Raw genomic sequence first — 24,940 nt, forward strand, 5'->3', positions numbered from 1 at the left:
TACCATTTCAAACAAGGCCACAGGTGGTGTCTGGATCTGAGAGGGTTAAGATCACAGTCCAGTTGTGGCCAGCACCTGGGGAACTGCTACAGAAGAAACTCCAGAGTTATTGTCATTACTGACACCAAGAATCTAGTATGTTCCTAGATCTAGACTAAGTGTCTTATACATACGACCTTATAGACATTTTACACAAACTTCATGAGAGGACTATTTTTATGAGCCTTTTGCAGATGGGAAAAACTAAGGCTGAGCTGAGAAGAAACTCTGTAAAGAGCAGGCTGGAAAGATAGAGATCCTTCTGAACAGGTAAGAAGCCCCACCCCTGACTTCATCCCTGACCCCATCCCTGGCCCCACCCCTGACCTCATCCCTGGCCCCATCCCTGACTTCATCCCTGGCCCCACCCCTGACCTCATCCCTGGCCCCAGCCCTGACCCCAGCCCTGGCCTCATCCCTGACCCTATCCAGCCTCAAGCCAACTCTGCTCACTCAGTCTCTGCTTCTGTGACATTCTTGTCAGTTGCTACTTTTCCTTACCCTGACACAGACCACCTGACTGCTCGGTCCTCTACAGACAGTCCCAGGAGACACACAACCTGCTCCAAACACACTAGTCAAAGACCCAGAAGACCTCTGCCACACTATCAAGTAAAGCAACCCAAAACCCAGGCAAATACCTGCTGGTGTGAAGATGCATGGATTTTTTTTTTTTTTCGAGACAGTGTTTCTCTGTGTAGCCCTGGCTGTCCTGGCACTCACTTTGTAGACCAGGCTGGCCTCGAACTCAGAAATCCGCCTGCCTCTGCCTCCCGAGTGCTGGGATTAAAGGCGTGCGCCACCACCGTCCGGCAAGATGCATGAATCTTAACCGGGGAGAAGAAGAATGGTAAAGGTATGGCCAGCCCATACTGCTGTATCTGCACATAGGCACTGACCCAGTTACTTTCATAAATACCATACCTATGACCACTTCCTCCGTAACACTCAGGAATGCAAGCAGAGTTTGTGCCGGGGCAGACAAGTAAGGCAAAGGCTTTCTTTCTAATGGTCGGCTGCTATTCCCAAAATCTGATGTGGGCGCATGGAGCAGGGAGCTATCAGTTGGAGTGAACATATATGGCCTTACTTACCCTTTCTATCTCCTGGAGGTACAAGAGTGCAATGTCCCCAGCTTTCTCATAGCAGGTGATGACGTCCTGCTCCCGGTCCACATGGAGATTACTGGTAGAGGACGAAACAGGCAGTTTCTCTAAACAAAGTCCTAAGAGCAAAGCAAATACATAGAAATTGAACAGGTTGGTTTTCATAGGACTTAATTCTAAGTCTGGATCCACAGGGCCACAGAACGGTCTGCTCTGTAAGAGGCTATCGGAGACGCAGATCCTCTATCCTGACTTCCTTTTAATGAGACAGGACCTTGCTATGTAACACTGGCTGGTCTGGAGTTCTCTGAGTAAACCAAGGATCCACTTGCCCCTCTCTCTGCTTCTCAGTTAAAGGCACAGGGCACCCACACCCTGACTGTCCTCTCTTTTAAAGACAAAATGGAATATCAAAATGAAGCTCCAGAAGGAACATCTAAAGTTGCAGAAGAAAAGGGGCCATTCACAACACATGCAGTCTGGCTCACCCTGATACTCAGCTTGAACTGGAGAGGGCCCTTCACATGAGCTCTTTCAGTCCTGAAGCGTATGGTAGTATGGTGGTCATGTTTATACATCAGCATGACCAAGCAATGGGATGCTAGGATATCGGGACAAACCTGGGGATGCCTGTAGGGTTTTCTGGATGAGACTTACACTTGGGCTGGTAAACAGAGTAAGCAGATTCCCTTCCCTACGTGGGCAGGCCTCATCCAATCAGCTGGGAGAGAGGCAAGCATGGTCTTTCCCTGTCTGAACTGAAGAACTGGCTTCTTGCTTGGGGCCTGCTAGCTGTCTGGCTGAAACCTATGCCACTGGATCTTCAGGTGCCCAGGACTCTAGACACAAATGGAAGTATGCCAGCAGCTCCCTTTAGGGTTCTAGCAGTTAACTAAAGGTCTTATCTCCAACTCACCCTGTCCCAGGATGGTTCTGATTAATACAAAGACCCTCACTCAACTATGCCCAAAGCTTTTCAACAATTTTTAAAAATAAGCAAGCCTGTCAATTCTAGTTTAAAGTTTATATGTCCCCTAAGACCTTTAGTTAAAAGCTTGGTCCCCCCTTCACCCCCAGAGTGGTGCTACAGGAAGACATGGAATCTTTTAAGACGTGGCAGTGAGTCGGAAGTCTTTAGGTCACTGGGGCATGCCTTGGAATAAGTTTTCAATTCCCTGATGGAATATTACTTAGAAACTTGGGAAATCTTATTACATTAGGACCAACACTTAGGCCTACAAGCTTAGGAGTAATTAAACCACGAGGCTGATTTGTCAGTTCTGGATCAAGAGAAAACCCAGAACCCTGAAGGTATTTTTCTCATAGATGGGGCAAACTCTTTGCTAGGGTAGAGTTCAGGGCTGAGATGTACAAAAGCATGAAAAGCTGAAAAATAACAACATGAGGACGAGCAGACACTTCTTGACCCCCGTGCTGACCGACCTTCAACCCCCTAGAGAAACCAGACACAGTGGGGGACAGAGTAGCAGGTTTTCACAATAGGATCTCTGTTGCCTCAAGTGCCTTATGACATGGTATGCATTCCAGCTCATTTAGAAGTCTGAGTCTGGAGTTAGAAGGGACCAAAAAGATCAATTCTCTTTTACAGCTAAGAAGTGGAGACCTGTCATGATAAAGAAGGTGATTTCCCTCAATCAGACAGTTAATGGGTCTTTAGTCTCCTGGCTGGCATATACCATTTTACATGACATACATCATACACACACACACACACACACACACACACACACACACACACACACACACACACGTTAGTATTCAAAGTGAACTCCACTCCACAGAGGGAAGTAGACACACAAAGTATTAAGAAAAAAAAAAACCTGAAACCTCACATGCACCTTCTTGAAAAAGGGCATCATCCAAGTTGCTCTCAGCACAGTGCAAATGCCCCTAGGCCACAGATAGTCACAGGAGAGCACCAGGCTGCACAAAGAGAAGAGCCACCTTTATTCATAGGGAGCCAGCAGTCAGCATAGTCCCCTGGGAGTCAGTAGTCACTGCTCTGTCACCACAGTAGCTCTGCCAGAGCTTCTGTTAGGTTTTAGAAGTCTTATTGAAGGGCTGGAAGAATGGCTCACTAATTACGAGCACTGGCTGTTCTTCCAGAGGCCCCAGGTTCAGCTCCCATCACCCACACAGCAGCTCATAACCATCTGTAACCCCAGTCTTGGGTTATATGATACTGTCTGTGGGCACTGCACGCACGTGGTGCATAGACAGACATGCAGGCAAAATACCCATAGATATAAAATAAACCTAAAACAAAGCCTTACTGAGGTAAAGCTGGACTCTGATAAACTAGACCTCTTCAGTACTCCATGATAACAGGGCTGGCTTGTGATCCTGTTTTTTCACTAATAAAAGTCTATAGCTGTGTTAAGGCTTACTCTTTAAATTATACATGAATTGTGACAAATGTATGGCATCATGTATCTACCACTGTTATATGACACAATGTACCACCTTAAAAATGTCCAGGGCCCACCTACTCATCTGGGTCCTCATGGAAACCACTAAGCTTCCAGTCTCTAAGAATTTGCTTTATCCAGAACACTAGACAGTTGGAATCAGGGAGTCCACAGCCAGGCTGCTCTCCGGTAGCAATACATACCGAAGGCCCCTCCATGTCTTTCCATAGTTCACTTCTTTCTCTTGCTATTACCGATCGATCGATTGCTATTACCAATATTGCACTTACTATCTGGCTACTGAATAGTTTGCTTGATTGCTTAGTTTTGGCTACTGGAGAAGTTATAAACATGATTGAGTAGGATTTTTTTTTTTGGAGACATAAGTTTTAATTTAATTTAGTAACTACCAAGATATACAACTTCTAGATCACATACATTCAAGTTACAGCCTTGGAAGAAATGACTAAGATCAGGTCTGTGCACCCACAGGGCTGAGCGTGCTTCCCCTGTTCTTCTTGTGTGCAGCACTGGTGTTGATGGCTGGAGTTAGCCAGGCAGGCAGATGTGCAGAGCTCACTCTTGTATTCATCTGCTCAGATTAAGTCAGTTTCCATCCTGCCCTCCCTCAGTTCAGAGCGTCAATCTACTACCATCGCTCACTCCTTCTGGACACTTCATGTAAGCAAGGTGGCACATGTGGCTATGGCTATGGAAGCTGACCTCTCTGCATGCATGCTTCCAGCTCATCCAGCTTATAGCAAATACTGTTTCTCTTTTCATAGCTTTCCTCCCATGGCTCTGATAGGGTGCATTTTCTATCCAGTTGCCACTTATAGACATGTGGGTTGTTATCATGTTGGCTATTGTGAACGATGTAGCTATAAATATTCATGGACAGTTTTCATGTGGAGAAATATTTTTAATATTCTCTAGCAGATACCTACGGTAGAATTGTTAGATCACACAACAAGTTTCTTTTTAACTTTTTAATTGCCAATTTATTGTTCTAAGCTGGCTTCACCTTCTTGCATCTGCCCAGCAATGTGTGTGGGTGCTGTCTCCTCAGAGCTGCCACTGTTACTGTCTGACTTTTAAACAGCACTTCCAAAGAGGACAGGAAAGAGCATCTCATTGTGTTTAGTAATTCTTCCGTCACCGCTGACTCCAACCGTTACCCATCTGTTCCTGTGAGTGTTTATTATCTGCATGTCTTCCTTAGTCAAGGGTCTCCTAAAATCTTTTACCCACTTACAGGGTGGCCAATTTTCTTACTCGCTTGAGATACTTTATATATTCTAAATAAAAGTGTGCAGATTTATGCAGTCTATGACTCCTTTCTTCTTCTTTCTCCTCTTGTTTCTTTTTGTTGGTTTGGTTTTTTGTTTGTTTGTTTTACATTTTTTAAATAGCAGAAAAAAAACCTTTTGATGAAATCCAGTGTTTTCTTTAAATGGGCTGAGCTGGGCTAACAAAGCTATACCATGCATGCTCCTCTAGACTTGGGAAGCCAGGCTGTGATTCACAGTGCCACCATTTTCACATATGCTGCAAGGTGCAGCCTGAACTGACTTCTTTGCAAACAGACCTCCAGCTTCCTAATTCCACACAAGTGAGGATTTTCCTTCCCTGATGAAATGTACTTTCCTAGAGAGTTGATGGGCACCAATGGTGCATCTCTGGACTGTCTTCTGTTACTGACAGCTGTGTATGCTCACACTAATGCCTCGTGAACACACCACACTCACGGCTGGGAGAACTGAAGGCTTCCTGCCTGCAGGACTCTGGTGAGAGAGGACAAATCCAAGTTCAAGCCTGCTCTTTCCTCAGCTCTTCCTTCCATGCCTTTCACCTTTACTAAGATTTTAGGCCGTGTCTGTCTATGTAATGAACAGTAAGCAGGAGTCACTTCTCTGGGTGTGGGCGTTTCTTTTTCCTGCGGATGTCCTGCTGACCATCTTGGGGGAGCACTGACCTGCATTAGAGACACAGTTGAGCTCTTCTAACTTTGTCACAACTTGTTTCTGACCTAGAATACACTTGCTCTTGGTCAGTCTTGTGCTAGAAGAGAATATGTGTTCTGTTGTTAGGTAGGATGCCATCTGAGTCAGCACACTGTCTCCCGGCTTCTCTCTATAACTTACCGATCTGTCTTCCTGCTTTAGACTGGATTGAGACGGGGTTACTGAGTCACAGCAAAACTATATAGCTACCTGCTTCTCTGTAAACTTTCAACAACTTTCACTTCGTGTGTTTCAAAGCTTTGCAACTGGGTACATAAACTTCAGAGTTGTTACTACACTTACTGGACTGACTTCCTTGCTTCAATGCCACCTATGCAGATTTTAATCCAGCTCCTCCAATTATCTTACAGTGAGTGGGTCCACAGTAGCTTTCTCATCCTTTTCCCTCGCAATCTATTCTAACAGTAGATTTAAAATACTTCCTGGAGGGGGCTGGAGAGATGGCTCAGCAGTCTCTTCCACAAGTCCTGAGTTCAATTCCCAGCAACCACATGGTGGCTTACAACCATCTATAGTGGGATCTGATGTCCTCTTCTGGTGTGCTAAGACGGCTACAACGTGGTCATATAAAGAAAAACAAACAAACAAACAAACAAACAAATAAAAATCTTCCTGTAGTCAACATTCAAACGTTCCTTATTTTCCATTCTGGTGATCTTTTGGGTTGAGTACGTGGAACATTTATATTTATGCAGACATGGTGACACATACCTATGACCCCAGTACTCTGGGGGCTGAGGATCATGCATTTGAAGCCAGCCTGGGCTACACAGTGAAACTGTATCTTTAAGAAGAAGAAGAACAACAAAAAACTAACAAACAAATCCCCACAATGACATTTATTGAAACAGTATTTGTCACACATGCCTGTGTTGTGTTCTTCCTCTTTTCTGCCTTCTGTTTGGCTAGTGTTTATTTGTCTTACTTGCTAATGTACTAGCAAAAATGCTATTTGTTGCTTTTGGTTTTAACCTGTTATGATCTGCTTCAAATAACTTCACATCCTGAAAACAACTATTACAAGTGCATGCTCTCACCTGCCCCTCTATAGCTCGTATTTGTTTACTGGATACATTTTATTTTCATGCAGGGTGCAAACCCTATTTTGGGTACTTACTATTTTTATTAAGTAGTCAGTTTTATTTTAAAGAAATGTGTTCTTCTATTTTCAACAATACAGTCGAGCTCTCTGCGCTAAGCATTCATCTGTGTTGGTCCGTGCTTCGTTCAAGGGTCTTTTTCTTCTGCCCACAGTAATCTCTTTACTGTATGTGGTGGTGGCCCTGCACCTCCTGGTTTCTTACCTTACGGTGCACTATGCCTGGGTTATGCTGCACTTATCTCCACTGTTGGAGATTTCACCAGGAAGGGAGTTCAGGTTGGCGGTTTGCTTTTTCCTCTGGAGATGTTGCTCCACTGAAATCTCATTTGCGTGTTTCCTGACAAGAAACCCTGTTTCCCACCCTTCTGCTTGTTCACTTATGTGGGTCTCTTTTTCTGGCTCTCTTATGACTTTAGCACTGGCTGTGAACAGTTTGTATTATAAAGTACTTGAGTTTCACCAAAAATCCTAGAAATGAGTGTTTAGAGTTTTGCAAAAACTAAAAAGTGTTTAGCCATTATTTCTTTTAAAAATGTTTGTGTTGGCTGCAGGGATGATTTAGTAAAGTACTTGCCACCATCCCAAGCTCAGATGCCCAGGACAGAAACAAAGACAAATATGATAGCACTTGCCTGTAATCCCAGCACTCCTATGGAGTGGAGGAGACCAGAGACAGAAGAATCCCCAAAGGCTGTCTGTCCCTTCTTAGGTGACTGTGGGCTGTGTTAAATTGATAGTTAAAGCTAAGTAGGACAAGACTATACTGTATCTTCTTTCCACTTGAAAAAAAAAATTCCTTCTCTAAGTTTAGATAGTTTCTATTGCTTTGTCTTCAAATTAACTAATACTCTCTTTTGTAATATTTACTTTGAATTAAATCACACCCATTGTACTTTTTAATCTCAAATTTTATCATTTTCATCTGGAAGAATTTTATGAGTCTATTTTTATCTTTCATGTCTCTGTTGAGCTTTTTAAACACAAAGAATATGGTTCTAACACTTAATTTAATGTTTCACAAATTCTAGATTTTAGTATTTATTAATAGTCCAAATCATCAAGTAGCCTCTTGAATTCTGCAATGACATTTTAACATTTTTTAAGACAACACGTGTTTAAAAACCACACTCCTCATATATCACCACAGCTCCAGAGCCACTCAAAAGCAAGTGCTTCTTTCAACATTCACTAGAACAATATTTAAACCACCAGGAGAAAAAAAGACTGTTTCATAGTCCGCTCTCTTCTCAGATAAGAAGCAACCAAACAGCATTAGAAGAAGGAAAACTAATCCTCCAGAGAATGTCCAACAGTCAACAACAACAATAATAACAATAATAGCAAAATGGCTCCATTGGTTGACACTGCATTCCTGCAGGCCGGACTCTGACCACTAATGCTCTGGTTATGACTGAGGTATTCACAGTCATGCCAAGACCCCTGAATAAAAGAAATATCAAGTCTGTTCAGGTGATCATAACTTGATTACCCTTGTGTTTTACTAGGTTCTAAAAGGCCAAAGCCAGCTCTGGGTCTTCAGTCCACGTTCGCGTGTGGCTAGTAAGGATGTTTAAACTGGCTCTACAAGCTACCCTCCCCACAAACCAGGTACAGAGCTTTGGACCCACTCAGGTTCCAAATAGCAAACCGGTAACATTTAAGGGTAGGCTACGAGTGAGGAGTGAGTTCACAGTAATGAGTCTTGGGCAGAAGGCGCTTCACTGAGTTAGACTAACTGTTGTTTCTCTCCACCCCAACATTTTACATGCCAGGGGACATGTATCAGAGCATAGGCAGAATCCTGACTTAGCATACCAAGTCCATCTTTGCACAACTCAGATCCAGAATATTTATTTCTCTGTCAAAAGCTGGGCCTCTGGATTGGTAGATAAATTCTCAAGCCTGGGATCACATCAACACTGTCTGAGAGGCAAAGTCCTGCAGTCAAGGCCAAATTGGCTTCCATTAAAATCCGAGATGGGGCCTTGTTGGTTTAGAAGTCTGTCTCAGTAGTGTTTTAATGGCTTTGTTTTTTCTCTCCTAGAGAATACACAATAAAAAAAATGATAATAAAAACCAGACTTGCTAAATAGCTTCTACAATGTTAACACCTCAGTAATATCTCCCTCTATATACTAAAGGGTAAAAACTTAGTGCATACATTCTCTATTGCTACAGTGTCAGAGACAGAAAAGTTGTCTATTTAGTCAGAGGTTCAGTAACAGTGATAGTATCTCCCTAGCTCTGATGAGAAGTACTTTTAAGTACATCCCAACAAGGTGGGCAGAATCATGATGGGAGCATGTGCAAGAAGAAAAGTGTCACAGTGGGACAAGAAGCAAGAAGGACCAAGTGCATTCTATGTAACAGCCCACTGTTATAGAAACCAAGGTCCCCTAAGATCTACAGCAGCACCTTCCGAGGATCTAACCATTTTCCTCTGGCTCCCACTGCTTGAGGTTCTATCAACATTACCTACAACCCTGGAAATAGCACAAAACCTTTCTGGAGACACACTCAAACCTCAGGAAGCCATACCAAAATGTTATTTGACAAGGCAAGGTTTAAGGTAATAAATATGGCTGACCACATTGCTGTTTCAAAAATGCATAATATCCGCACACCCAGCCTACGGTCTACCTCCCTGCTGCCAGATAAAGTTTCCACAGAGAGATTAGTATCTTGCAGGTCCTTCTATGAAGGCTAACACATTTCCTTTGAACTAGTGATGATAAAATCATTTGGATTGTACACCCCTTGTTCTTGTAGCTCTTACACACACACACACACACACACACACACACACACACACACTGGCCATTCATTTACCGACACCCAGTAGGTACTATTTGTATTATAAACATATATGAAGAAAGAAAGTCTCAGAAGTTAAGTGACTAGCCCACATGCTGTGCAGGACTCAGAAGTGGACACTGCAAGACAGCCTAGGTGTTGGAGTAGAAGCCGTGCTCGGGGTCACACCATTCCCAGACTGTCCAGGGTACAGTTTGGAAGCTGAGTACCACTAGGGGCCATGTGGGACAGGATGCTGGACAGCTAGGAAGCAGGCTGGGAGCCCTCTATAACATGTCCAGCCTCTGTACTGTTCTATTCAGGTAGGACTACAGAAATCTTCCATGCCTGGCTACATCTGAGAGCCCTAGGCTTCTCTGAGTATAAGACCGAAGCACACTACTCAAGGTTCACTTAGATAGGCCTTCTCAGCACCTAGCACTCTGCCTGGGGTTTGATGTGCAGTTTCTGATCCCCACAGCCAACCTTCAAGGAAGGTGCTCAAAGATCTTGTAGACATGATTGGATTTAGGACTTCATAGCTAATAAATGATAAAGCCACCATGCTTTGGCCCTGATCCCTGTAACTACATAGCCCTCTGACAATATCTTTTACTGAGCTGCTAACAGCAGTGAATTCAGTGTCCAACTCCAGAGAGGCAATAAAAATGTTTCAAATGGGATCTCATGAATCAAAGTCCGAGCTGATTTTTCTCTCACATCAAGAGCTGCCCCACCTTGGGCAATCCCAGGACCACCAGGCCTCCTAGTCCTAGTTTATGAACTATTGAGACACTAACTTGTATTACAGAGAGGAACAGCCAAACAGATATTTTGATCCTTTTTGTTTTTGTTTTATGTTTTTTGGTTTTTTTGAGACAGGGTTTCTCTGTGTAGTCCCAGCTGTCCTGGAACTCACTCTGTAAACCAGGCTGGCCTCGAACTCAGAAATTCACCTGAGTCTGCCTCCCAAGTGCTGGGATTAAAGGCGAGCACCACCACTGCCGGGTGACATTTTGATTCTTAAAAGTCACATGGAAATGAACCGAGTAACAACTTTTTACAGTTATAGATGTGACAAAGCTGTCAGGGTTATGATGAACAGCTCACAGTTATATGAAGTGATAAAGCTGTCAGTGCTACAAGAGGTCCTATGAACTACAACACTGCCATTGTTTCGCATTTATCTTAACCACAGCTCCGGAAGTCAGACACAGGACAGGCACATCCTGAGGCCTTGCTGGAACAGGACTGTGGGGGAGTCGATAACTGGATACACCAAACTTCAATACAATCTCACATCTCTGAGAACCCAACACCACAGTGTAGGCTTCAAAGGCAGTAAGACAATGTTTGGGGATCTCAAGTTCCAAAACTGAAAGGAGCCTCAGGAAGGGCCCAAGACTCACAATACAAAGCGATAGTGAGGCAGCCTGGGGTTGTTAAACTTGTGTTCTGGTTTATTCTCTCAGGATCCCACAGACATCAGGTGTACACAACCTCTAGAGGAAGAGGTGGGCAGCCTTGGAGGGAGAAGCTGCCAAGGGAAACACCCAGTGTTGGGGATGAAGGAGGTGAAGCTGCTCGGGGCCTCCTGCGAAGGCTCTGGAAACCTACAACTTCCGTGACTTTAAGTGGCTCCTCGATGAAAGCCATGGCTGCCCCCTTTGGGGGACCACCGTGAATTGTTTTCCTTCTAGGCTCAGCATATCCTTCTTAGGAGTTAAATACATGTGTACACACACAGGCACACACAGACACACACACCCTCAGAAGTGCAGTCAATCCTGGATTGACATTTACCTGCTAGAGTAAACACTTTCAGTGACTACTTCCTCTCACTCTGTAATTCTGCAAGCAAATGAGATGCTAATTCAACCTGAGATACTCATGAAATGAGAGCTTGCAATTTGAATTTATGCTTTTAAAGACTCCATTTAATAACCATATATCAACAGGTATTTAACATATAGCAATAATAACAGGTGTTGAAAGCTATGTGCCAATTATCTGGGAACTTCATGACAGAAGACTTAGGCCTGGAGCTGTTAAGTTACTCACCTAAGATGATGCAAAAGGGGCAGAGCTGGGATCCAGCCAGCCAGTCTGATTCCACAACTGTAGTTTTCTGGCACTACATTACACCCTGTAATGTCACTATGCATTAGCCTACAGCAATAATAGCCAAGAATGTGGGCTGTGAAGCTAGGTTCCTTTGCTCATTGCACATGGCTGAATGCTAAATGAGAGCCAGAGGCAGAGAGATTGCCATGGGTTCAAGTCCAGCCTGGTGTACAGAGTGAGATCCAGGACAGCCAGGGCTATACATAGAAACCTTGTCCTGAAAAAAAGAAAGACAGACAGACAGACAGACAGACAGAAAGGAAAGGAAAGGAAAGCAAAGCAAAGCAAAGCAATGCTAACCGATGTGATGAAGACAGTGCCTGGCACATGCTAAGTTCTTAAAAGCAAATACGTGGGCCGGGCAGTGGTGGCGCATGCCTTTAATCCCAGCACTTAGGAGGCAGAGGCAGGCGGATTTCTGAGTTCGAGGCCAGCCTGGTCTACAAAGTGAGTTCCAGGACAGCCAAGGCTACACAGAAAAACCCTGTCTCAAGAGAAAAAAAAAAAAAAAAAAAAAAAGCAAATACATAAATGAACAAGCCTCATGCTTATTACTTTATCATTATTGCCTTTAGGTAACAGTAGCTGGAGAGACTCCAACTGGGAGAATTATATGAATCTTCTCTGATTTTATCTATTTTTAAACAACAGCTTTACTGAGATACTGCCCAAACACTACTAAATTATTACAGTGTATAACTCAGTAGAACATGGCCAGCTAACTCCAGAACCTTCCCATCACTCCAGAAAGAAGCTCCCTCTGCAGCCCCTTCCCTCAGACCCTGGAGACCACTCGTGCACTTTCTGCCTTGATGGACTGGCTGTTTCTAGGCAGTCCATAAAACAGAGTCGTATGAGATGTGATCTTCTGGTCCTGGCTCGATTAAATAAAACGTTTCCAAGGTTAACAGTTAGTTAGCAAGTATTCAAACTTTCTTGCTTTTTAAATTGAAGAAGTACACAGACATAAGATTAACCATTCACAAGCTGCACTTGGTACAATATTGTAAGGGTACTACTATTTATTTTTAAAACCTTATTTCTTTTGATTGGCAAATAATATTCCACTAGGAAGAAATGCTCCATTGTTTTAAATCCATTAATAGATTGCTGAATTTTGGAGGTTTCCCACTTCTTGCATAGCTGGGGAGTCTGTACAAGCCTTCCTGCCCTGCCTCTCGTAAGAACCTATGCTTGAGTTTGCTTGGCTACACTGCAAGGCAGGAACTAGTGAATCATGTTGGGCAACTCTTTTCTGTTGTAACATTTTAAAGCTCTGTTTGAAGAAAAAAATCACACCTACCTAACTATAATCTTCTAGGAGAAATACTGAAGTAAAAGGGGCGGGGGTGGGCTCTGAGTAGACATCTGGCTATGAACCCTGGCTTCTTAGCACGAGTGCCTGTGAGTCAGGAGCATGCTGTCGAACACCCTGGAGCCTTTCTCCTTGTCACGAAAACGTGCAGAGTGACATGTGCTGGTGACAGTGACAGGGCCTGGCATTCAGAAACACTGAACAAATAGTCACCACCTTCACTAGCATCTTCCTAGTACCAATGACAATTCAATTCCTTTTTCTTAAGGGGATATCTAAAAATACAGGAAAGTCTCAAGCAGAAAGCAACCATCATTCCCATGCCAGCCCCTCAGAGTTAATCCCCATTAGCGAACCACCTCAGACCCTGATCCCAAGTGTGATGTCTTGTCACTGTGGCCTTGCCTCATTTGCTCCCCGAGAAGAGAAGATGTATCACACTAGGTCACTCTGAAGTATAAAATGGAACCTCTGCCCATCGATCTACAGCAAGGGTGACAGTGACCAGGGGACACAAGCAACTGTCCTTGCCTCACTGCATGAGACCACAGGGAGCAGCAACTAGATGTGGTGCCCTAGCTGGGATGGACTTCTCAGAACAGCCACTTGGAAAAAAGGAAGGAGCTAGTCTTCAAGTAATGTTAAACAAACAAACAAACAAACAAACAAACAAACCAGTCAGCAGCAAATGTGACAGACACAGTGTCTCTGAAGAACTCGGGACAGGGGCAGGTAAGACGGCCAAAGCCTGGAAACCTGAGCTTGATCCCGGGAGTCTCTGCGGTGGGAGGAGGGAACAGACTCCTGTAAACTGCCCTCTGACCTCCACACTCTACGTGCATACACAAAGATACTAAATAAACAAACATATGTAAATTTTAAAGTTTTAAAAGATAATTCAGAATAGACACCTCTGCAGACCTTCACTTAAAACTGTCTTAAAGCCGTCTATGGACTCTTTGAATTCCTACTGCCTCCAAAAGGAAAACCAATGAAAGAGAAGTCTACCAACACAGACAACATAAAATATGAATGTGGGTCAACAGCAGTAAAAGGACTTGTGCTCTTCTTAACAGCATCTAAATATAAACAGGCAGCCCTGGCCAGCAACCTGAGCTGCGAGGCCCACTCCATACGGCATGCAGCCTCCTGCCACAGCACAATCACAGCCTCTAGAGTAGAAAGGGTGGGAAGCTCAAAGGAGATGTACAGTTTGCTAGCAGCTCTCCACGTCATCAAGGCCAGACAGCATACCCCTACCCCCACCCAACCCACACACAAGTTCTGTGCCACCATAGCAGAATCGGCACACAGGAGCTCGGCAGTGACCTACTTCTGACATCCATCCCTACCACACATGGACTTCTCTAGAAAACCACTTGCCCCCTCACCATCCAAAGGGATCTCGGAGCTTCAAATGCAGAAAGCAGCTTCTCAAAGAAACACAATGAGGCTTTTCTGGTCTCCTGCACTCTTTCTAGACACAGGGAAACATAAGCACAGGGGAGTTGAGGCTGTGTCTGGGGTCTCACAGGGTATCAGCCACTGATTCCTGAGCTTTCTACTTCAGTAGCTTCTTGGGACACAAACCCCAAAAGATCAGAGAACTGTCTTGTTCTACAGCTCACCTAAAAGGTCATGTTCATTTGTAAACACGCAATTGCTAAAGCTTAAGACAAGATTCTGTTGCTTCAAAGAACCCATCAAGAAACCCCGGCGCTTTCACATGGGCATCCTTACTACCACGGACCTTCACCCAGGAGGATACAGGGCACGATCCCCGCTAACGCTCTCATGTTTTCTTTCCCTTTTCAAAGGTCCCTGTGTAAACTCAGTCTCTGCTAAAGCTGTCCCAGGCATTCATGACAGGCTGATAAGCCTGAGTGTGACCCAGCTGAACAACTACAGGCTGGGGAGCTTCCTCCTAGAGAGTACGGGGCATTCCTGGACCCTCCTCACTATAGTTCCAGTTTAACAGAGAAACCCAGGCAGCTCAATTTTCTCCATGCATCTCTGAACTCCCGTTTAATAACCCAATGACCTCAGTCTCCGAACACTAAGTCAGCCTGCCTTGGGGCAGGGTAGGAACTATAAGGTATTAAGACACAAATGGCAAGCAGATAATTTTTTTTCAAGTTGATTGGTACTTATCAGCTTTTTTGCTGGGTCTGAAAATATGTTATTGATCACAATTTTAAGAACTAGGCATGTCTTTAAAGTCCAGAGTCAAAAACTATTATTGTCTTATAAACTATTGGACATGTTTAAAACTCTTTTTTTTTCTTTTCTTTTCTTTTTAATTAGGTATTTTCTTCATTTACATTTCAAATGCTATCCCAAAAGTCCCCCATACCCTCCCCCCCCCCCAGTCCCATTTCTTGGCCCTGGTGTTCCCCTGTACTGAGGTATATATATTTAAGTAAGGTATGCGATGCACCTGGAAAGGAGCAATTGCGCATGCGCTACAGTGGTTCCTGTCTGAGTCTTGACGAGGCTCCTGCGACCCCTGGTGGCAGTTGCCCACCTACTGCAGAACGACCTCTGACCCCTGCAAAAAGTCGTGATCCTGACAGATGTGGCCCTAAGCCACAGCTTTTGGTTTATCATCTTGCTATATAATTCTGGGTTCTAGATTTTTAAAACCTGTCCAGAACTCCAAAGTGTCCCAGATATGCTTAAACAAAAAAGTCTGAGGGCTGGCTGCACTGTTTAGTAAAGGCTGTCTGTCCACAACCTCCTGCAGAGTCTACACTGGTTCTAAGAGCTGCTGTTCAAAGGACCTCAACACAACCAGGATCAACCTCTGTCACTAAGGGTGTGCAGTCTCACGGTGACACAACCGTGAAGAGGTGGAGTGATGGATCTGCCCACCAGCTCTCTTAAATGGGGTAGCCATGCTTGTCTCTAGGGTAGCAAGGATCAAGGGGAATAAGGGCCAAGTGGTTAGGACATGTTTAGGGCACCTTGCAAGCTGCAATCATCACCAATAATTTAGTACTACATCCCAGAACCCAGCATTCAGTAGTCCCTACATACCCTGAGGCCTCTCTGCACAGAAGCTGCCACCTCTCATGGGCACTGGGCAAGGCACAGGGCAGGGACATCCAGCCAAAGTGGGGCTTCCTGCTCCTCCTGCTCTGCGCTCTCCCCAGCCCACTGTGGACAGCTACACCCTATGCCACACTGCAACACCTCGCTTTCCACAGAACAGTCTGTGCTCTGCTCCCGCCCCCAAGAGAGCTCTGAGCTTTCCAAATATGGGTGTGTGTGTTTTCTTCTTCATTTCCAACGCATCATGAATATCTGGGGGAAGAAAATGAGCACTAGACATGGTTTGGCAGCCACAGCAGACTAGGAGGGGTTGTGACCAAGCAAGGCTTGCACCTGGAATCCAATTAGTCAAAACACAAGAGCCAGGCCAGGTGATAGCCCAAATGAGACTTGGTGCAAGTCCAGGCCCCTAGGAGATTCTAGGAGGAACCCGACTGCCACAGTGTAAGAGCTAACTGCATTACGAAGGCTCTTTAGCCAGACAGATGGGAGGCAGTCCATAGACCTGGAGGTGAGGGTCAGTAGGAAAGGAACTACAGACAAGATTATGTGCTTCAAAGCATGCCCTGGACCACATCTATATTCATCTAAATAGGCAGGATTTCAGACACACTGAAAATCCCTCACTTCTGATTTAACAACCAGTGTCTATCCGAGAAGAGTTTATGACCAGTTGTGTACCCGGCATGCCAGGGCAAAGCTAACAAACGGTCTCATGCGGGTAGGGTAGCCTGTGAGGCAGCTCCACCCCTGTTCTGTACACGGAAGCAAGGCAAGCAGCGTGGACATGGCACAGCTTCACTGCCCAGCCTAGACCATGTGCCCGTGTAATCGCTAATCCCATGAATTAATTAATTAATGATGCAGTTATGGAAAGGCAAGTGGCAGAAGGGAAACGATTAAACCAAAGCAGAGTGCCAACCTAGACTGTGTGGGACCAGTGGGAGGAGGGTGCGTCTGCATGCAACAACAGTGTCACTGAGGGTGAAAGTCCCATGTCACTCAGACCCCTCTCTCCTGAGATCAGAGCTAAGGGACAAGAGAACAGCAATGAGCTGGAAGAAGACAGAGCCAGTTAGGGAGTGGGCCTGGAGGAGGTGGGGCAGGTGGGCGGGGGTAGGACACAGCAGGATATGGGGCCAGCCTGGCCATCTGGGAGCCGCCAGCCACAACTCTGGAAGGAAAAAAATAAGTGTGCCTACATTCAGCAGAAAACTCACTGAGAACCCAAGCTCTGAGCACAGGGACACTTGTACTCTACTGTGGATTTTTAATTTGAGCTTGACTTGAGCTGACACTCAGGTCTCTGTCTAGCTCCTGCCTTCATCATACGTGAACATCACCTGCCGCAAAAGGAAACACACAGAGGGGAAGTCCCATGTTCCTCGGACCCCTCTCTCCTGAGACCAGAGCTCCACTGAGCACCCTACTTCCAGATAACCCTGTCACCCCTGGGAGCATCAAATCAGTCCTTGCTCTCCTCCTGCACTGTGGCTCTCCACAGCGAGCTCCAGTCACCCCACCTTATATACCAAGAAGCCTTTAATTCTGACCAATAAGCCAGGACCCTAGAGATCCTTTTAGGCTGAGCAGACTCCCAGGTGATCAGAACTCCTCACTTCAGCTCCAGCCCCATAGGTTCCTTAAGGTCCAGGGAAGCCTCCTCACGTGGCTGAGCTCAGCTGCGTCAGGCGTTCCTGTCTAGTGGGCTGGAACTACCTTCACTCGTCCCACACACACTTGCCTCGCTAGCCCCTTACACACAGCGTGTCCCCACTGCCTGCCACTCCCCTTTCAAACACCTCCCGGTTCTGACATGTCTGCCCTGGCCTTGGTGCAGCCCTCTACTTGGAATCTAGGCCTTGGCTGTACCACTGGTATCAGGCGGGACCAATGAGAACAGAGGAAGCATGCTAGTTTTTGAAATGAAAGGGATGTGATGTTTGGAACTGTCTGCATAAGAGATGAAAGATTAAGAAGAAAAGCAACATGGCTACCCACCCACCCCGGAATCTAGCACCAGCAGGAAGCTGCTGCCATCCCAAAAGCTGGAAAGGCCAGAGAGAGGAGGTGGAGTTGAAAGGGCCCAGAAGCTGGGGTGGTTATGTGGGAGTTAAACAGAGAGGGACACTTCATTTGTCAGGAGCTGGACATACTGTGACTTTTCTCTCATCCTACCGGATGTCTTCCAGCAGTGCCTTCTGGTGGCCAAAGCCAGGCGCAAGGCAGCTGATTGGCCCTGAGAAAGTGCAGCCTGCAGAAGAGAGCCTCTGAGAGGCAGGACACAGAGGAAGGAGGAGCCCAGGGGGTCGCTCACAGCCTCCCACAAGCCTCCTTCCCTGCAGTCTTTAATCCCTTCCTATCCAGTCTTGTTTAATTCCTTCCTAGCTTCTCTTTGCCCTGTGCAGAAAGATCATTCTTACTTATCCATTCATTCAAGCCTAGCTTCATCCTTAAACCTTGCCAATAGGTGGCAGGTTCCTGGCAAGAGAAGATGCAGAATTTGTCCACTAGACTGACACTGTCAATCAACTGCATGCACAGTAAGGGCTGTCAATCAATCAACTGCATGCCTAGTAAGGGCTGTCAATCAACTGCATGCACAGTAAGGGCTGTCTGCTTTGACTATGATGCACACTGAGTCTGCTTTAAAACATGGGCAAAACACTGTTCAAATTATCACTGAAGGATGAAATGCTGAGGATCTGCAAAGCTATCAATCCTGAAACTGGAACCAGCTAAAAACAGCCAAGATTGTCTGTCCCTATAGACTAGCTCAGAGGTCCATTGTAAAGATGCCCTAGCTGGATATCTGGTGCCATACAGCCAGATGATGCATAGCTTTAACTCCTCCTACTCAGGAGGCAGAGGCAGGAGGACTGAGCACTCAAGGCAAGTTTGGGCAACAGAGAGAAACTGTCTCCAAAAGGAAGTCAAACCAAAGGAAAAAAAACCACCACAACAGACACCAATATGGCAGCAGACACCATACACAGAGCTGTGAAGAGCAGGAGAGGCTGTTAAAGCCTAAGGTAACAGAGTAACAAGAGACTGAGTTAGCAATCAAAAACCCAAAGAAACCCCCAGGTGCACGTGGATGTCTAAGTAGTGCCAAAAAACCAAAGTGGAGAGAACACTTCTCAAATTCATCTTCTGACATCAGTCTTCATGACAATGTCAAGCCTTCCCATGGAAACCACAGGTGTCCTGTATGCACACAGCTATAGAAAGCCTCAACAAGATTAACACCCCAAACCCAGCTACACAGGAAATGATTAGACACCATGACCAAATGGGATGGATCCCAGGAACACAAGACTGAGCTAACATACGCAAACCAACATACTAAAAGGATGAGGCACACCAATTACAGGACCTTCACATCGGAGGGGAACAAGTACCCTGTGTTCTCTAGCACACATGAGTGATTTTTAGAAATCCAACAAACTAGAAACAGAAGAATACTTTTTGGAGTTGGTAGAGGTTATAAAAGAAAACTCAATAACCCAAACTTGATCATAACATTCCCCGACCACAAGGATGCGTGCTCCTCTCACTTCCATTCGCCACCATTAATGAGGACATAAGGAAGCACCAGCTGTGCAGATGTGCATCGCAAAGACACAAAGGAAGAAATAAAACCATCTGCATTTGCAGATGTTATAATATTATATGGAAAACGCTAAAAACATACCTTTAAAAACCCTTCCAGGCTAACGGAGTCCATTTGGGTTGTGGAAAATGAAGCAACACAAGGAAACCAGCTGCATGCCAATGGCGCTTAACAATCTCATATGAGACCAGGAAACAAGCCTACTCAGAGTAACACTTAAAAGAACTGAATACTTAGAATAAAACGTTTAAATGGACATACGTATCCAAAAAAAAAAAAAAAAAAAAACCTAGACAAGGGCTGGAAAGATGGCTTAGTGGTTGAGAGCACTGACTGCTCTTCCAGAGGTCCTGAGTTCAATTCCCAGCAACCACATGGTGGCTCACAACCATTTGTAATGGGATCTGACGCCCTCTTCTGGTGTGTCTGAAGACAGTGACAGTGTACTCACATATATAAAATAAATAAATCATTTAAAAAAAAAACCTAGACAATATTTTTAAATGAAAGAAGGCATTCATGTCCATGGATCAGAAGATGACAATACCACCCAAATCACCTACAGATTCAACAGTGCCCCGATCAAAATTTCCCTGCCCTAATTTACAATCTCACCTAAAATTTACATGGAAATACAAGGACTCTAAAGAGCTGAGACAATCTTGAGAAGGAAAAGCCCATCTGATGACTTTGCAAGTTCAAAGCGCACTACAAGAACACAGGGATAATGACCTTGCAGTACAAAGGATAGATTCAGTGGCCAAGGGAGTCCAGAGATGAGCAATCCCATTTATATTCAACAATAAGGATAGTACGACAATTTAGTGGAAAAAGAATTGTCTCCTTAACAAATGGTTCTAGAATAACAGGAACTCCACAAAGGAATAAATTTGTACCTTGCCTTCATAAAAACAAATAAAAATTAACTCATAATGGAGTTGTGAGACCTAAGTCTACCAGTTAACATCACAAAGCTTTTATACAATACACTAAAGGAATAAGTCTTGTCTGGGTTGATTAGGCAATGGTTTCCAGATAGGAAACCAAGAAAAAAAACTTCAGCTTTTGTATTTCAAGGGGCATTGCTGGAGGAAAAACAAAACCATTACTGTTCCCCTGCTATAGAAGCACAGTAATGAAATGGTTCCTAATAGCCTGTTGTTACGCCCACAGAGCAGAGAACCACCCAGCCCTCATCAGTCAGAGGAGCTTCTTGCCGTGTGTGGGAGTTAACATGGAGACCCACAACTGGAGGACGTGCAGAAGGTGAGAGCCTTTGGACCATTTAGCCCTACAGGGGAAATCCATCAAACTCATCGTCTCAAGGCTCAGGGATCTGAGCAGAAGCTGCCGGGACAGTGTCATCCAGACACAAGGTCAGGTCTGATGCACAGGGGTGTGGCACACACAAGACCTGCACATGGTGAAACTAGACAGAATCCACCATGGAGGAGAGGGAGAGAACACAAAAATCTCACTCCTATTTGCAACTGGTAGCTGCCGGGTGCAGGCAACATCAGTTTCCTTCAGTGAGGTGGAAGTGGGTGCATTAGCCGTGCCTAAGGGCAGGCCTCACGCTCAGGGGTAGCTGGCTAACACAAAATGGAATCCATGGCTTGGTCTGGTTTTTAAGTGAAAGAAAGGATATGAAGTTGTGTGGGTAGGGGTGAGGATCCGGGAGAAGTTAGGAGAGGTGAAAGGCTATAATTAAAGCATAATTACATCTTTTTTTAAAGGAAAGAAAGTTAAAGATAGCACAGACTGAGATGAAATATTTACAGGCCACACGTTGGCAAAATGATCTATAGCTAAAATGTAAACAAACAAAAACTACTGCAGCTCAGTAGAAAAAAAGGAGCAAATGACCTCAATAGGTCTCTCTTTGAAGAGACACAATAAACGGCAAAAGTGTGACAACTGCTCAGTGTCATCCTCCACTGGGGAGACACAGACGAAAATTAGAGTGGATATGGATAGTTTCACATAACAGTCATGTCAGAAGGAGACGGAGGGGTGGCTCAGTGGTCAAGAGTGCATGGTGCTCTTACAGAGGACCATGTCTGATTCCAGAACACTCATCAGTTGGCCCACAGCCTCCCAGAACTCCAGTTCCCGAGGATCTGACGCCCTCTTGTGGCTTCTGTGGGGACTGCACTCCCTCACATGTACAATTCACACTCAGACACATACATCTGCCCATAATTTAAAACTAGATTAAAAATGTTTAAATGACAGATACTAACAAATGTTGACAAGGATCTGAAGGAAACAGGACTCTGCACCTTTGGAAAAGAGTTTTTGGTTCCTCAAAAGGAAGGGTAAGCGCAGAGTCACCCCATAACCCGTAACACTAGCATGTACTTTCTAGTAGTTACACAGGCATATGGAAATACATGCTCACCCCACATCTGTGCACAGCTACGTACAGCAGCATCATTTCAGCCATTAAAAAATGATATTCACACTCGAACATCTAAGAGCCTTGAAAGCATGCTAAGTGAAAGAAGTCAGACTCAAAAACTTATTATAACCATAATTTATGTAAGATTTCTGGAATAGAGAAATCTATAGAGAAAGAATGCATAGCAGTTAACGGAGTGTTGAGTGGGCTGGACCCTGGGAGGCAATTGCTAGCTAATGAGTATAAGCGTCTTCTGACAGGTGAAACATTTCCTAAAATCAACTGCTGATGGTTACACAACTCCAAATATACTAAAAACTGCTGCAATACATACTTTAATGGTTAGATTTTTATGGTGAAACATGTGAATTATGTATCAATAAATTTGTTAGGAACAAACAAACAATTGGGCCATCAAGATACGTCCCAGTGGGTAAAGGTGCTTGCACACAGTCCTGACAACCTGTGTTCAACCCCAGACTCCACTGATGTCAGGAGAGGATCGACTTCTGAGTTGTCCTATAACCTCCACGTGCACACACGTAAACACACATATGCACACTCACAGACACACACAAACTGTTTTCTAAGCTATACACAGAGTATTCTGAAAAGATGATAGAACAGAAGTAGGTCTTTCAACTTAGGCAATGTGGCACAGGCATGATTTGTCTGTTACACGATGCTGGCCACATGGAGGAGGCTAGGCACTCACACTGAAGGAAGACAGGTACACACAGCACACACAGCACACACAGGCACACACAGCACACACAGGCACACACAGCACACACAGGCACACACAGCACACACAGGCACACATAGCACACACAGGCACACACAGCACACACAGGCACACACAGCACACACAGGCACACACAGCACACACAGGCACACACAACACACACAGGCACACAGGCCTTGCTGGTCAGCTTTCGTTGCTGGGGCACACGCCTGAGAAACCAACTTAAAGGGTGGAAGGTTTCTTGCAGTCACAGACACAGAGGTTCGCTCAGGATCACCTGGCTCCATTATGTGGCCGGTTCTGAGCTATGACACTGTGGTGGAGAGGGTACAGTGGCTGAGCTGCAGGGGCGGAGACAAGGTGGATCATTAGAGAGCATTCCCCAAGTTAGCCCACTTCCCATTATCTCCCAACAGAGCTCCACCAGCTGGGGCCCAAGCCTTCAACACATGCACGAGCCCAGGAGGACACTTCATATTCAAATCTGAACACAAATCTTGCTATTCTACACAACAATCTAGAAATCCTTCTCCTTTGACACAGACTCTCTATTTCTGGGAACTTTGTGATGGGAACCATGAGGAACCAACACAAAGGCCAGGCTATGAGGGTGCACCTGACTTAGGGATAATGGTGAGACGCTAAAACATGAGACAAGTCCAAAGTAGAAGACTAAGTGACACCTTGCCCACACAAGGAAAGAAACTTGGGTAGCTCCTCAAAACTGCAGAAATCATTTATTGTTAGGAAAGGTGTTCAAGAACTCTCACAAGGTGGAAATATACAAGTCATGGGCAAGAGTATGTAATACAATTTCATTCTTATAGAAAAACCCAAACTCAGGAATGGCAAGTGTACGGGGGATCTGGGAGGACACACAGTAGATTGCCGATGCTATGCTTCTCGATGTGTCTTCACACTGGATAGATGATACACACACTCTTTATTTACACTGTGGGCAAGGGTCAAGAAATCAACCCCAGGGAGAGCTGGCAGGACTCCTGGCCCCTGTTAGACCTTTAACCCAGCAGGGAAGCATGCAAGAGAGCAAAGCCTACATGCTCTGTGATATAAAGATGCAGAGAGTGAGGGGGCAGCCATCGGAGTCACCTGCTGTTCTGTCCCTGACCTTGGGCACACTACATAAAGACCCTTTGCTTAACCTGCATTTCTATGTTTCAAAGCATCTTCTCGTTGTCTCTTTTGATGTTCTCCATACTTTCATAGGGGAAAAACCATGAGAGTCAGATTAAATGTCTTACAAGTCACAGAACAGAATCAGAACTAAACAGTTGAATGTCTGCCATCAGGGTCTTATGCACACTACAGGGTCACACAGATTCTGGACTCCATGAGCCTCGTCTAGAGTCTCAGGTCTGTATTGGCCAGACCCCTCAGCTTCTTTGCAGGAAGTGACAACCCTATAATACCAGAGAGTTCCTACACAAGTGTATTCCCACAGGTCTGTCACCCTCCTCACTGCTCCAAAGTTCTTTATAAAGGCCAATCCAAGGGAGCTGTGACTGTTGCAAAGTTTCTGCGAACAGACTGACACTGGATCTCTGTCCAAACCCTGAGGTCAGACAGATGTAGCTTTCCTCGAGAACCCTCTGCACACGCACAACACCTCCTCCATTCTTCCAGACTGCTCTTGCCTGGGAACCCTGTTTCTTCAGTGTTTACTTACTAGACAGGTCTGTCTGAAGACCATAGTGACCCTGTCACAGAGCAGCCACCTGGCCCCTTCCTGTTTTGCCTATCAGGGCTGCCTCAATGAAGAAAGGGAATAGACGGCTCTGAATCTATTTGAGGACTCTTGCTCAGAAGAGTCCCTACTGTGGATGTCTATCAAGGGCATTTGCCCTTCCCCCGATTCCCAAGTGAGCTACCCCTCTTCTTTACAGGCTGTGCTCATTGTGGTTGCAATGTACGTATCATAGGTAACTGGATCAAGGATGGGAGTGCAATCCTGCCAGCGCCAGCGAGACTTACTGAAGACCTTTAAGCAACAAACCCAAGAAAAATAGAACCTAGATGCTTCACTCATCCCAAACTAACAGGACCCAGGAGGAGGGTGGGCCACCAGAGAATCAGAGAGAAAGGATCCAAGTCTATTCTGCGTAACACAGAGGTTTACTTGGGTTTGGCATCCTTTCATCTAAAGAAGTTTTGGTAGAACTTCAAAGGAGTCTTCAAGC

General features: G+C 45.1%; 1 protein-coding gene across 6 annotated transcripts in view; it reads right to left on the reverse strand.

Annotated features, from left to right (window-relative positions):
* The window catches only part of Ttc7b (tetratricopeptide repeat domain 7B), a 215,107-nt gene that overhangs the window by 158,838 nt on the left and 31,329 nt on the right, over positions 1-24,940 (reverse strand). For all 6 annotated transcript variants that reach the window (XM_021179207.2, XM_029484578.2, XM_029484576.2 and 3 more), the window contains exon 4: positions 1,134-1,264. In XM_021179207.2, coding sequence (XP_021034866.1) covers positions 1,134-1,264 — 131 coding nt within the window. The remainder of the gene's footprint in view (positions 1-1,133; positions 1,265-24,940) is intronic.

The sequence above is a fragment of the Mus caroli genome, unplaced genomic scaffold, assembly GCF_978045245.1.
Source record: "Mus caroli unplaced genomic scaffold, Mus_caroli_1 scaffold_14, whole genome shotgun sequence".
Taxonomy (NCBI): Eukaryota; Metazoa; Chordata; class Mammalia; order Rodentia; family Muridae; genus Mus; species Mus caroli.